The sequence below is a fragment of the Leishmania martiniquensis genome, chromosome 13 (genome assembly GCF_017916325.1).
Source record: "Leishmania martiniquensis isolate LSCM1 chromosome 13, whole genome shotgun sequence".
Lineage (NCBI taxonomy): Eukaryota > Euglenozoa > Kinetoplastea > Trypanosomatida > Trypanosomatidae > Leishmania > Leishmania martiniquensis.
Genome location: NC_090148.1, coordinates 381,586 through 395,475, shown reverse-complemented (window position 1 = coordinate 395,475; position 13,890 = coordinate 381,586). Strand labels below are relative to the sequence as shown.

The following is a 13,890-nucleotide window of genomic DNA, read 5'->3' as shown; positions in this document are numbered from 1 at the left end:
ACACCACCGGATCGAGCTACTTCACCATGTCGCGTCTCAAGAAGGGGGACTGCATGGATAGCCGAGCTGGCGGCGGGAGCGCAGACGATGGAGGCGACTCACCCCAAGCCGCGCCAGATGCGGTGCCGCGGTACCGCAGCGTGCACGATCTCATCACAGGCGGTGGACGGCAGCAGCGCTCTAGTAGCTCTGGTGACGCTGCGGCGGAGAGGAAAGAGATGTGGGTTCTACGCCGGGGTCGCTACACTTCAGCGCGGGAAGAGCAAGCCGCGTCACAGCGGCAAAGCTCAATGAACGATAAAGGCGACCGTCGACACGACAGCGACTTTCGCAGAGACGCGGTGCGCTACGCTCGCTCCGACATGCACATCACACTCTTCGCTCCCTTCCGCACTCTCGACTTGACACTGCACGACCCGCGTTTGGACATCTGCGAGTGGACGCGGTTCGATGTCCTGATCCGAAAAGAGCGACCGAAGGCCGAAACGGCGGGAGCGTCAAGGATGTCCTCATCGCCACCAACGACGCTGGAGGGGCAACAGGAGGTGTGGGACGAAGGGCGCTGCATGTTTGTGCGTCTCGCGTGTGTGAATGGGGAGCTGCGGTTGCGCTCGTTGCAGTTTGTGTCGCACAAGCTGGCGCGCGCGCTGGAGGAGCACGCCGTATTCGGCAAAGGCGAGCCCCTCTACCTCGAGATGCTACGCCGCCTGCCCATGAACGTCTCTTTCCAGAAGCCATGGAAGCGGCGGGGCGGCAGCCCTGCTGAGATGAAGGGCCAGTCGCTCATGGTGAGTGCCGCCTCTCCGGTGAACGTATTTGACGCGCCGGCGCCGACCCCAGCCACCCCCGCAGCCGCGGCGCCACGAACAGCTTCGCCTTTCAACTCGGCCGCCGTGCTGACGTCGCAGTTCGATCGTTGCGGCGAGTACGCGCGGACGTTTGCCTATGCCGGCCCCTACATCACAGAGCTGTCCAAGGAGCTGCGCGAAGCGCTGAGCGAGTACATCATGATGGACGTTGGCATCAGCAACGAGGTGGCCGAGTATGTGTGCCAGTTACAGTTCTTCTTGGAGCAGGAGGAGTACGTTGGATGGCTGGCCCAGTGGGGGCAGCTGGCTGAAACCCTGCAGCGAACACTCTGACGCGCGCATCGTTGACGGGGAAAGTCGGGGGAGGAGGAGGAGGAGAACAACGATGATGCTGCCGTGAGTCCCGCCAGCCACATGAGACCACCATCTCCCGTAGGCGGGCACTGTCTGCGCGGCCTTTGCGGCTGGCTGACGTCTCTTTTGTATCGTCACGCGAGCGGATACGAGCAGTCATGGGAGCGCTCAAGGATAAGCATGACCGTCTGCGCGACGAATCGTGTTCCAGTGCAACGCTAAGCCGAGAAGAGCAATACAGCGACAGGAACCGGTGGAGTCGTGAAGAGCAGCGATAGCCGTTTGCCTCGACCGCGCCGCTGAAGGACTCAGGAGCGTGCAGGTCATTGCCGGAAGAGCTGCTGTGCCTGCGCAGTTGCACCACTGCTCCTCGCTTCTTCCTACACCAGCCCACCAGCCCCCACAGTGTCTCATCACTGCACTCGCAGGTATCAGGTGTACATGTATGTATGTATATGAATTTATGTACATTTATACAGAATAGATGATGCCTGGATGCTATCCTCACCTCTGCGGCCTTCGCCCGCGTCCCCCCTCCCTCTCTGTTCACGCGCACATCCCCTCCCCCGCCCCATTGGCAGAAGCAAACGTGCGCGCTCTTCTTAGTCTCGAGGGCCGTTTCCACTTCGTACCCCTCCCCCTTCACAGACACATATATACGCACGCACTGACAGTCACAGACGAAGCGGAAACAATGGAGAGCCTCTCTGAAATGGAGCAGAGGGAGCTGAAAGAAATTTTCGACCTTATCGACATCGACCATTCCGGCGTCATCTCGCTCCACGAGCTGCGAAAGCTCATGACGGCGCTGCATCTGAAGCCTACAGAGCAGGAGCTGGAAGAGGTGTTCGAGGAGAAGCGCCGTGCGCCGTCCCTCACAAATGGGAGCGGCAGGTTCAGTTCACCAGCGTCCATGCCGCCGACAACACCCTCCTTGGCTGCTGCAGCCCACGACTGCAGCGGCGCGAGCAGCCCCAGCAGCACCATCAGTGCACCCTCCAGGCCGTCGGGAGGAAACGGCACCTCCAACTCTCTTTCACCCGGAGCGACGGCCACCGTAGCAACGGAGGTGACGGTGACCTTTCCGCAGTTTGCCGCCATAATGGCGCGCCGCGTGCAGTCCGAGTACACAGGCAAGCAGCTGCGTAGCGCCTTCCAGCTCTTCGAGTCCCCTGACATGCCGGAGGGGTTCGTGTCGACGGCTGTGCTGGCCCATGCCCTGGCGACCTACGGGTCTCAGAAGCTCGAGGAAGAGGAGATCGAGCGCCTCATGGCAGCCGTCGACCCGAAGAGCACGGGTCGATTGAACTACTATGAGTTTGTGGACATCTTGACGGGGTGATGGGCGACAGCCACGGCAGCGATGACGAGGGTGCACAGACACAAAGAGGCGCGTGCGAGAAGGAGGAGAGGGGGAGGGGGAAGAGAGCAGAGAGGCCAACAGACAGCGCGAGGGAAGGGCGGAGGTACTTCCTCTTCTCTTCCCTCTTTCTCGCTCCCCCGCCCCCACCCCGCCGTCGTCGGCCTGATCCCCCTCGAGCGCTCCCTGACACGTTTACGTGGCGAGAGGAGGAGATGACGGCCCGCTTCTCTACTGTATCATTCGTTACAAGTTCCACGCGCACAGATGCATGACACTACGCTCGCGGTCACGCGCGGATCGGCCCGCGTGCACCAACGCTGGCGGGCGCCCTTACGAGATGTACAGGTACAGCTGCTTAGGAGTTGGCTTGCGCGGGAGCACGTATGAGGGTGCTTATGCGAGGGCGCTATCACCTCCGCAATGTAAGCATCGGGCGTGCGATGCAGCGAAGGCTGCCAGCCTCAGTGGCCATGAAAAACATGATAGCGGAGTGGCATCAACCGATAGCCCTTCCTTGACTCTCCCGCTTGAGGCGGGAGTGTGCCCCTTTTTGGATAGACATGCACGCGTGCGCGTTGCACAGGTGCAGCCGTGATACAGTGAAAAAAGGGTAAGGTGACAGAGTGTGCGCTTGCGCGCGCGCAGCCTCAACCTCCTTACTCGAGTGTATGCCATTACCCTCTCCCCTATCCACTACTCCCTCGCCCCTTTCCCCACTTAGTCTTCGGTGCGCTGAATGTGCGTGTGTGTGTGTGTAGCGAAGACAAGGGCCAGCTGCTAAGCGCATCACACTGCTGTCCTTGCCCGCTATTCTAGTTAAAGTGCATACATGCCCCCTACGGATCCGCGGGAGTGGGCCAAGAAGGTGCGCGCCAAGACGCCGCAGCTGCTCGAGGTGGGCAAGCCGGTGCCGAAGGCGGTCCTCAGCTTCGGTGGCTGCGGCTTCCTCGTCACGTACGCGCTCGGTGTAGCACTGTACCTGCAGCAAGAGAAGAAAGAGTTTCTCGCCAACAGTTTCCTGCTGGGCGCAGGGTCAGGGGTGCTGCCCGCAGTGGCGCTGGCGTGTGGGCCGCGAGCCATCGACCTCGAGAAGGTCCGCGACTTTATCGTGAACAACCGATTTATCGTAACGGACGAGGAGAAGCGGCTTGCAACAATGACAGCCGGCATCAATGAGCTCCTGCCGAAGAACGCGGTCGATTTGGTGAAGGGCCGCCTTGCTCTGACCATCGGCTTCTCAAATAAGGACCCCGGCTACATGGCACAGGCGAAGGAAAGCATTTACTTTGGCCACCACATTGCTGAGTGGGCCGACGTGGAGGACCTGGCGCAGAACATAATTGCGGCGACCGCGCCAAACACGCAGAAGCCGTGCGTGTTCCGGGAGGCGGACAACGTGCTCCGCGGCACGATGATGTCGCTCAGTAGCGAACTCGACCAGTACTGTCGGCACATTTACATTCACGGCTACGCCGGGTACCGCTACAACAAGAGCCAGTCGCGGCACAACATCATGTTTGGTCGCCACGGGTACATTGGCAACACGCATTTCTCCTTTCCGAAGCAAGTGCTCATGGCCTTCGCTCCGCTGGTCGGCGGCGACGTGCGCAGGGATGAGCTGCTTGAGGCGTACGACGTGGGCTACAACGACGCCCGGCGCTATGAGCGGTGGGAGGAGGACCCATACTACTTTGCGAAGGCAGATCGGTCACCAAGCGACGACTTTAACTTCTGTAACCTGCGCGCCAACCTCTTTGGCGGCAAGAGCGCATCGGAGCGGTTCGAGCTATGAGGGCGTGGGAAAGAAACGTACCGAAGAGTGCAGGCGCTGGTGTTTGGGCATATGTGCAGCAGGCGGATGCAAGACCACCTGCAAGTGAATGGGTGGAGAGAGGCGGGGGGAAGACCGCGTGTGCGCGTACCGTGGCGGAGTACACCAGAGAACAGAGAATCCCCTCCCCCCACCCACACACACGCGCGCGCGCGCATCCTCCACTCCTCCCCCCGGCTGCGGCTTATGGTGCAGCACCTTTTTCTACCCCTTCCTTCCCGCTCTTTTGCTGTAGTCCTGTGCGTGTGTGCGTGCACGCTGCGTCGTTCGAGCTGCATGAGGACTGCTCGTTGTGAACAATTTGGCATATCAGCCATCCTCAGGAGTGCACGGCTGCGGAGACGCGAAAGGGGTGGTGGTGGCAGAGGCGGCATGGTGGCAGGGGCCACCTTTTTCTTTCCGGCTATCGTTTGCCCCCCCTCCCGTACACCCAGGAGCGCTGCCCCATCCAGTCTCAGGCCCCGTCCCCCACCCTACTTCAGCCTCACCAAGTGAGGCACGAATGCTGAAAGAGGAGGCGGGCCAGCACTTCCCGATGTGAGGAGCGAAGATATGAAGGCAGGACCCAAGTGCCCGGTCGTATCGGAAGTCCCGGTCGCAGCGGCACTGGTGGCACAAAGCCCTCCGCATCGGAGTATCCTGAGCGCAGCTCTGCTGCTGGCGAGCAAGCCTACTGTCCCTTCTCGAAACTTTCCTCCGGCTCCTCTTACCCCTCCTCTCGCCTACGGGCGCATGTCGCGCTTCGGCGTGCGTGCAGTTGATTACCATGCAGGGCGGGGCGACGGCACGCCCGATGAAACTGGCGGAGAGAGTGTTCAGCGCCAAGACGGTGTGCCCGGCAGCGGCAAGTCAGTTGTACGCGGCTCACGGCCTCCTGGGTAACGCAGGCAACTGGGCAACCACTTTGCGCCACATCATCGAGCATCCTGCGCTCAAGGACAAACTCCGTCGCGCCGTTGCGGTTGATATGCGCAACCACGGCAATAGCGCGCACAGCAGCGACCACAGCAACGCGGCACTTGCCTCCGACCTGGAAGCGCTGGTGCTGCGCGAACAGCAGGAATTGAACCGTGCCTTTCGTGATCCTACCTCATGCACCACACGAAACGCAATCTTAATCGGGCACAGCATGGGCGGCTTCACAGTGATCGGCTCGCTGCTGCGGCGCGCCAACGAGGATCGTCTTCTGGCCTCAGGGGCTGACCACTGCGGCGATGCAGATGCGACGCTGTCCTACGGAGAGTGGTCGGCGGAGCACCGCCGTTGGTGCACCGCCGCGATGTGTGCCGTCAACGCGGAGTTCGGCTTTGCCCCCTCACAGCCCATCTCGGACGTTCTCTTCAGCAGCCACGATGTGCCTTCCCCAACAGCAAGGGATAGCAATGCTGCTTCCCGCGCTCCCCTGCTGGGCCGTGTCGCCGGCGCTATTATCGTGGACGTGACGCCAACAATGCGGCTGGGTAAGCAGCGAGGCGGCACCGACTCCGTCAAGGAGACGCTAGAGTGCATGACGCGGGTGCGGCTGGACGTGATTCACAGCTACGACGATGCGACGGCAGAGCTAATGCGGGTCGGCATGACAGACAAGGCGATGCGCAGCTTCGTGGCCACGAACATCGCGCTTGATGCCAAGGACAAGTCCAAGCCGGCACGGTGGAAATGCCATCTGCCGGTCCTCGCCGGCGACTACGGCAGTCTCCAACCCACCATCACGAGCTGGTTCGCGTCCCCGGTGGCGGCGCCGGGGTCAGCGTCCTTGGCGTGCGCGCCGCCACGACGGTGCACGTTGCCTGTCCTGTTCGTCTTCGGCGGCAGGTCGCCGTACAACGAGCCAGACCACCGCCAGCACATCTCGCGCTTCTTCTCTAACGCCACGCAGGTGGAGGTGGCCGGCGCCGGCCACTTTGTGCATTACGAGAAGACGAAAGAGTTTGCAGACGTCGTCGCGCCGTTCATTGCGCCCCTTCTTTGACCACTGTCAAGTGAAAAGGCGCAGTGCTTCGGTGTACCGAAGGCGGTAGTGCCAAGGGGGAGGAGGGGAGAAGAGGCAGGACGCGTCTAGCTTTACGTTGCCAGTTCCTCCCCCTTTTCCCTTCGGCTGCTTTCACTTCGCCAGGTGCGCGCGTCCCTGTGTCTGCCTTTCTGTACGTAAGTGTATGTGTGCGCCGATCGTGGCGTTGGAACGTTCATCCGATGCGGCCCTGCGTGTGCCGCGCCTTGCCGTCGCTCCCATCTCTGAGCTGGCGATCTGGCCACCAATACGAAGAGAACAGAAGAGCGGGGCTTCGCCGCTGTGCCTACCTTCTCGCTGGCCGTCCGGTAGCCCGCCCTTTGGCTCTCCTGCATCCCCGTCGGCTCACTCCCTCGCACTCCTCTCTATGGACCGCTACTCCGCCCTCAATATGTACACGTGTGCGCGCGCTTCTCATCTCGCTGGAGCTCTGCCTCGCCACCCCTTCCCCCTTCTCTTTGGCTCACATCAACTGAACGCCTCATCGATCGTGCATAGCCGCCATCGTCTCCGCTTCTTGTCCACCCAACCACCCCACCCACACCCATTCCGCACCCTCTCCGGACACATATACACAGATACACGAACACCGCCACCAGATTGCCGACCGTTGCAGCTTTACGCGCTAGCGGCTTCTCTAGCGGCGACTCTCCCTCTTTCTCCTCCGTCTAATACTGCATCGCTCCTCTGCGCATCGCACTCCCTTTTCTGTTCCTCACCGCCGCTCACATCCGCTCCACCCCGCCACCACTGCCACCGCCGCTCACAGCAGCTTTGCTCTCTTTCTCTCTCTCCATCCACGGCCTCATCGACTCTGTCAACGCTGCGGCAGTGACACGAAGCGAGCCTTCCCCCTCCCCCCTCCCCCTGTGCCACCTCAGCGCCGCTGCACACCTCTGCCGTGCGCTAGTGCACTGCCCAGCTTTTGCTGGTATGTGTCGGGCCGGCCGCTCCCTCGCTGATCGTCGTGTACCGCATCGCCCTCTTCACACCTCCCTTACCTCCCAACACAGTGCAACGTACCCAGTCACGACCGCGCAAGCATGGACAGCGAAACGGAGACGTCGAGCAAGCTTCACAAGCGGCTCGCAGACCTCATGCGCTCCGTAGGGAGTCACACAACACTGCGGGTCTCGCACGTTGCCTCCATCCTCGGCATCGAAGGCGAGCGGACGTATCAGCAGCTGCTTGAGCTGATCGCGCGCAGCAGCTTTCTCCAGTACGACGCGGATCAGCAGACGGTACGGTCGCTGCTGGAGCTGAAGGACATCTTCGAAGACGAGGATGAGGCAGTGCTGCTGGCACTCAGTGATGTAGATGCGGTCGGCAGTGGCGGTCATGGCGGCCGTGCTGGTGCGGTGCCTCCCATCAGTGGGCTCCGTCAGCATCGCTCGAACAGTCGCCACAGCTACCGCGGCAGCGGCAGTGGCGGTGGTGGCGGTGCCGCCGCGAGTGGCTACCGGTCAGATACCGGCCTCGCTGGCGCAAGCGGCAACGTCGCTCTCCTGTCACGTCGTCGTGCAGGCGGGACGTGGACCAAACCAGGCCAGCGCCACCTGGATGACGCGGCGAGCTACCCAGGCCCGGTCGGCCGTGTCGGCTACATCTGCGTCGCGGACGAGCTGCACCTGGGCAAGCTGGAGGCGTACTATCGCGCGCAGGGGTACTACACGAAGTTTGATTTTGACGTCCTGCACGTGCGCTTCGCGCAGCCGTCGTTCGTGAACGTCGAGGGAGATGCTGGCGACCACGTTCTCGGGCAGGCAGGCCAGCGCGATCGTCAACGCTTGCGCCACACAGCAGTGGCGCAGCGGAGCGGCAGTGTCGCCACGCAGAGCGGGGACACCGGCAGCACCCCACCTCCCCCCTTGCTTATCGAACGAGGAGTCGCTGCACCGGCAGCGGATCACGCAGGAGCGTCCGCCCCCGTCTCCTCTCAAGGTTATGGCGCGATGGGAAGCAACGCGAGGAGCGCGGCAGCGTTGCCCAGTGCCCTCGCGCAAGTGGGAGAAGGCGGAGAAGCTGCCGCGGCGGCGCCGAGCTCCAGCAACAGTGCCACCCATTACTTTGACCTCTTTGTGTTCCCCTACGGCGCTGTTGTCTGGTGGGGCTTCGACCAACGGTACTTCAAGATTGTAGAGAACGACTACATGCTGCCGCACAGCGCGATCGGGCACTGCATGACGAACCGGTACACGACGCAGCTTGTGAACGAGAACTACCCAGTGTGGTGCACCTTCAACCTCGTTGCCCGCGACACGCTGGAGGTGGACGACAATTTCAAAGCACGCCTCCGCTTCGATCACTTCGTCATCCCATACAGGCGAGGCGAGGTGGCGACGGGCACCGTGCTGATGTTGTGCGCATCGCACGCACTTGCGCAGTCGGCTAAGATCGACTACATCGAGCTGCAGGTGCAGCAACTGACCGAGAGCTGCTCACCGCTGCCGCGCGAGTTGCGGGAGAAGGGTGCCGTCAGCATTACAGAGCGGCGCCTGTTGCAGCTGCGCGGCGAGGTGTTGTCGTACCGACTCATGCTGAAGAGCGGCTCCGACTTGCTGGATGAGCCAGACTTCTTTTGGGAGAACTCGTACCTGAAGCCGGTGTTTCAGGCGACCAAGGAGGAGTACGAGATCAGTGAGCGGGTCGAGGCGCTGGACAACAAGCTGGACGCGGCGAACGAGATTTTGTCGATGCTGGCCGAGGACTTCTCCCAGCGGCATGGCGCGCGACTGGAGTGGATTGTGATTTGGCTTGTCTTCGTGGAGGTGGTCATCGGCGTGCTGGAGCTACTGGTCGACGTGCGGCCCTGGTTCTGATCGCGCTCGCAGTGACAGGGCAAGCGAGGGGTGGGAAGCAGTGGCAGCGACGGTCATCCGCCGCGCTCGTGTGGTTGCTATCGCGGAGGCTGCGCCATCAGCCACGGCGAGCGGGTCCCACCACATGCACGGTGAAGCATCACCAGAGCAGCATTCTGTTCACGGCGGCGGCCTGCGTGTGCTGCGCGGGCTCGCCTGCTGCTCGTGGTAGTGCGCTTCACGCCGTCAATGATCGTCGAATCGGCGCCCTTGGGTTGGTGCGGGTCTGTTCGCTTCTTCCCATTCCACTCCGTTTCCCAAGCGCCCTGTGCGCTCTTTCTCAGTCTCTCTCGCTCGCTCAGGCCGCAGCCGCACGGTCCTGCGCCGTTGCCGCGTTGTCTCGCCACGGGGGGGCACGAGAGACGGCGGCGACGCTAGAGATGCGCAGGGAAAGCCTTCGTGAGGCGCGCGAGACGGACGCGGTGGAGACGGGCCGCACCCCACCGCCACCACCGCGCCGCCCGCTCAGCTTCGCCTTTCTTATTACGAACTTCTCCAGCCTCACCCATAAGAGGCGGAGGAGGCTGAAATGCGTCAGGCATCACCGCCGATAAACAAACTGATGCGACACCGAAGAGGCGGACTCCTGGAGGACGTGCGCAGCCGGATCGTCTGCCGTCCTTGGATGCCGGCGCGCTCGCGTGGTGGATCAGCGGTGCAGCTGCTCGCTCAACCCGCCACCCTGGCATGCGACCGCAAGGCTTGTGCTTCTTGGTACTCCTCACCGCGGTGTCCACACGCATCACGTGCCGCTGCTTCGTCACCCACCATCACCCACTACCCCCTTTTCGCCTCTCCCTCGCGTGCCACCTGATGAGGGAGCGTCACCCCCTCTCCTCTCCCCCTCTCTGAGCGGGTTCATGATGGCCACCGCGCTTGCTGTCCAACACCAGCTGGTTACCCTCCCCCTCCCCAACCACCACCACCAGTCTCCATCGGACTGTCTCCAGTGCCTCCTTCCCACAGGCTAGCGTATGCAGCATCCCCAGCGTATACGCGCAACGACCCCACCCCCACTCCACCCCGCCTTACTCCGCTTCATCTTTCCTTCTGTTTCGCACGCCAAGCCTCTCCGTTGACTGCCGGCGCCCCCCCTCTTCTCTCCAACTTTACACAATCCGCACACACGCAGGCACACACACACACCTCCTCCTCCTCCTCCCCGCTTTAGCTCACGACTTTTTTCGTTCCCCGCCACCCATGATTATACCGGTGCGCTGCTTCACGTGCGGCAACGTGATTGCCGACAAGTATATTCTCTACCTCGACCTGGTTAGCCAAGGCGTCTCCGAGGAAGACGCAATGAACGCGTTTCACCTCGACCGCTTCTGCTGCCGCCGAATGATGCTCACCCATGTGGACATGACAGACCTGCTCCTCAAGTTCAACCCAGCCGATACAAACGTGCTGGGGCCTGCCGCTCTAGCGACCGCAGTCGGCGAGGACGGCAGCGTTGTGGACATGTAGCAGAAATCAGTCTCAGCCGCGCACGGCGTCCGTGCATGAGCGAATGGGGTCTGGCACAGGGGGTGTCAGGGAGCTCTCCCCCCTACTCACCCCATCATCACCATCCACCACCCTCAAAGAGCGAGCAGTTACTCTCTGGTGTGGAGAGGAGAAGTGCGTGCTCGCTTGTGGAGTGGGCGTCACTAGCTCAGTCCTCGCCCTGCACCCGAGCACTCTCTCCGTCGCTTTCCGTTCCTCATACAGTTTATGGCCGCTGCTGCTGTCCCCACCACCACCATCACTCCTCCTCCCCCCTTCCCCCTCCTCTTCGCTCTCTGCTGGTTCGTTGGGTCGTATACACGTGGAAGGGGTGAGAAAGAAAGGGGGAAGGGGGGAGGCGCCGCTGTCGTTGCTGTGCGCGTCTGTCTCGCCACAGCGCCGAGCGGAAGAAACGCTAAAAATGCTGAGGAACGTTTGGGTGAGCGATTCACATAACCGCGAGTGCAAACCAGAGGCAAAGCGCTGAGACGGAGGGGAAGAGGGCGCCCTCTGCCCCCCTCCCCCTCCCCGCCTACCTCGTGTAACGTGCGCGTGTGCATCTGTGTACCTGTGCCGCCCAGTAGGGAGGGCTCGTTGGGCACACACCGACAGACGGCGGAAGGAAGAGGGGAGGATAACGGAAAAGGAGGGGAGTGGGGGCTGCTCCCTCCCCCCTCCTACATCCCTCCCCACCCCACCCACACGCATAAACACGCCTCTTCCTGCTCTCAGGCCTCGCTTGCTCTCCCCACTCCTCCTCTTCCCGTCCTTCTGCGATGCTGCGACCTACGCACACCGCGGCACCTGAGTTAAACGCACAGCCAACGGGCCCATCCACCTCTCCTCTCTCACTCTCTCTCTGACATACCTTCAGAGAAGGCGTGACTGTCTTGGCCTCCGCACTGCCGCTTGCTTTTTTTTCCCTGGGAAGGTGCGCACAGCGTTTCACGTCTGCGCCGCACGCTGCATCACCCCTCCCCCCTCTCTCTTTTGTTCTCCTGCAAGCGCCACTTACTATCCTTCCCCCAGACTGCACGTGGGCAGGGGCGCAGCGAGACGCGTCACGACCTCGTTGCAGGCGCCGCCATCGCCAATGCCGCTGCCACGTGACGCCGTAGCTGCAGCGGCGACCACGCCCATGGTGGCGGCGCGTGCTCGCAAGGATCCCCTTCGCCGTATAGGCAATGGCAATGCCGTCGCCAGCGGTATTGACATGACACGAGTGGGTGTCCTTAGCGACCGCGAGCTTGCATTTTTTCGCCGCCTCGCCTACGCCGGGTCGCAGGCGGCAGAGCAGCAGCAGCGCGACGCCCGGAAGCAAGAAGAGAACCGTCGCCGCGAGCTATCGAAGGCGCGCACGGCCGGTTGGACCGACACGATCGAGGCACGCCATGACCGGTTTCTGCAGGCTCGGCAAGAGGTGAAGGACGCCGCAGAGGCCCGTCAAAAAGTCCTCGACGAGCTCTACGCCGAGCAGCTCAGGGAGGAGCACAAGGCCGCCATTGCGCGTCAAGAGCTGGAAAAGCTCAAGGAAGACCCCCGTGGGCGCCACCTGCGCTCGATGACAATGCTCCACGAGGCACTCAAGGCCCGCGAGGCGCAGGTCGCTTACAAGCAGGCTCTCATGAAGAAAGAAGAGGAGCAGAATGCGAGCACGCAGCGTGAGTACCAGCTGCAGATGTGGGGCGCACAGGTCGAGGAGATGCAGAAGAAGCTCGCGGCACGTCAACGCAACGTGGAGGAGAAGAACGCCAACTTAGAAATGGTGCTGTACCAAATCGAGCGACGACGACAGGAGCGCGCGGCGGAGTTGCAGGACCGCCAACATGTAGATCGAGAGGCCGCCGAGGAGCGTGAAGAGCAGCAGGAGGAGAAGGCGCAGCGCCGTGCCCGTGAGCTTGAAAATGGTGCCTACAACAGGGCAAGTAGCCGCGCCGCGCTGACCAAGTTGCAGAAGCTGCAGACGCGAGTGCTCCAAAGCGCCAAGGACGAGGCCGACCTGCGGGCGGAGGAGGAGAGGGTGGATGGCATCAAGCAATGGGTCGTCGAACGCCAGAAGCAGAAGCAGGCGGCGTTCGAAGAGCGCAAGCAGCTAGGCTTGAAACGGTACAGTGACGGGGCAAAGCCAGAGAGCCTGCCGACGTATCGAACACAGAATGTGTTTGAGCAGAAAGGGCAGAGCTTTCTGCAGCGCCTTTACGACGAAGACGCGAAGCGGCAGGAGAAGCAGCGCGATTTCCAGCTGGAGATGGAGCAGCAGCGGCTCGAGATGGAAGAGCAGAAGGCAGCCGAGGCGCGCGGTGAGGTGGTGGATGGCGGCGAAGGCACCAACGCCAGCAGCTCCCGGCGCCACGGCGCTTGCATGACTGTCGCTGGCTTCCTGAACAAGGAGGAGGAGAGAGCGTACGCGGAAGAGATGCGTCGCTACCCGGAGCAGCTGAAGGCGAAGGAAGTGGAAGTGGCCGCCGCCCGTCGCGCCGAGGCGTTGCGGGTTGAGCGCATTCAAAAGTTACAGGCTGCCGATAAGCGTGAGAACGCGCTCCGCGCCGCCGAGGCTCGTCGTGAGGAATCCCGGCAGCAGCAGGCTCAGCAGGAGGCAGACGACGCGCAATATCAGGCCTACATCCGCTCTATGGTACCAGCGGACATGGGCCCGGTCTTGTACCGCAAAGCCACTCAGATGCATTGAACGCTGCCCCTCGATCGAGCGCCTATAAATCTTCACGTGTCGATGTTGCGGACGGGCTGTCGGGTGTGGGCGAACCAGGCCGCGTGATCATGGGCGTCGTCAGTGTCTCTCTATCTTGCTGGCACACACCTGCAGGCCCGCACGCGTGTCCACCCTTTCAGTACTTGATAGGATTCCCGCGCGCGCGCATGTGGCCGGCGCGTACACCGGACCACTTGGCTGGTTACACGCAGACGCACAACCTCCCCTTGATGTACAATCTAGAAGGGAAAAAAAAGGGTACCGCCCCCTTGTCTCTCTCCCCTTCTCCTTCCCCCCCCCCACCACCACCACCACCACAATCACCACTTAGATGAAGTTGCGCACACACAGACGCTACACGCTCGTCAGGTCTCCGCTCTCGAATGTTCGCCTCTCCTGCATGCCTGGTGCTCATGGAATGGTCGTTCGTCAAGAGGGAGTGAGCAGGAGGGGGGCATCCGTTGTGTAC

At 62.1% G+C, this 13,890-nt stretch overlaps 6 protein-coding genes across 6 annotated transcripts; all 6 read left to right on the top strand.

Annotated features, from left to right (window-relative positions):
- Positions 1-1,857: 1,857 nt before the first annotated feature.
- On the top strand, positions 1,858-2,505 carry LSCM1_05929 (uncharacterized protein; the record flags this gene model as incomplete). The annotated part of the gene is made up of 1 exon (XM_067323364.1): positions 1,858-2,505. The coding sequence occupies one exon, from the start codon at positions 1,858-1,860 to the stop codon at positions 2,503-2,505; it is 648 nt and encodes a 215-aa protein (XP_067180315.1).
- Positions 2,506-3,355: 850 nt separating this feature from the next.
- LSCM1_05928 (uncharacterized protein) lies at positions 3,356-4,318 on the top strand (the record flags this gene model as incomplete). Its single annotated transcript, XM_067323363.1, has 1 exon — positions 3,356-4,318. The coding sequence occupies one exon, from the start codon at positions 3,356-3,358 to the stop codon at positions 4,316-4,318; it is 963 nt and encodes a 320-aa protein (XP_067180314.1).
- Positions 4,319-5,123: 805 nt separating this feature from the next.
- LSCM1_05927 (uncharacterized protein) lies at positions 5,124-6,329 on the top strand (the record flags this gene model as incomplete). Its single annotated transcript, XM_067323362.1, has 1 exon — positions 5,124-6,329. The coding sequence occupies one exon, from the start codon at positions 5,124-5,126 to the stop codon at positions 6,327-6,329; it is 1,206 nt and encodes a 401-aa protein (XP_067180313.1).
- Positions 6,330-7,411: 1,082 nt separating this feature from the next.
- LSCM1_05926 (uncharacterized protein) lies at positions 7,412-9,187 on the top strand (the record flags this gene model as incomplete). The annotated part of the gene is made up of 1 exon (XM_067323361.1): positions 7,412-9,187. One exon carries the CDS (start codon positions 7,412-7,414, stop codon positions 9,185-9,187), a length of 1,776 nt encoding a protein of 591 aa, XP_067180312.1.
- Positions 9,188-10,426: 1,239 nt separating this feature from the next.
- On the top strand, positions 10,427-10,693 carry LSCM1_05925 (uncharacterized protein; the record flags this gene model as incomplete). Its single annotated transcript, XM_067323360.1, has 1 exon — positions 10,427-10,693. The coding sequence occupies one exon, from the start codon at positions 10,427-10,429 to the stop codon at positions 10,691-10,693; it is 267 nt and encodes an 88-aa protein (XP_067180311.1).
- A 1,111-nt stretch (positions 10,694-11,804) lies between these two features.
- Positions 11,805-13,400, top strand: LSCM1_05924 (uncharacterized protein; the record flags this gene model as incomplete). The annotated part of the gene is made up of 1 exon (XM_067323359.1): positions 11,805-13,400. The coding sequence occupies one exon, from the start codon at positions 11,805-11,807 to the stop codon at positions 13,398-13,400; it is 1,596 nt and encodes a 531-aa protein (XP_067180310.1).
- Positions 13,401-13,890: the final 490 nt, after the last annotated feature.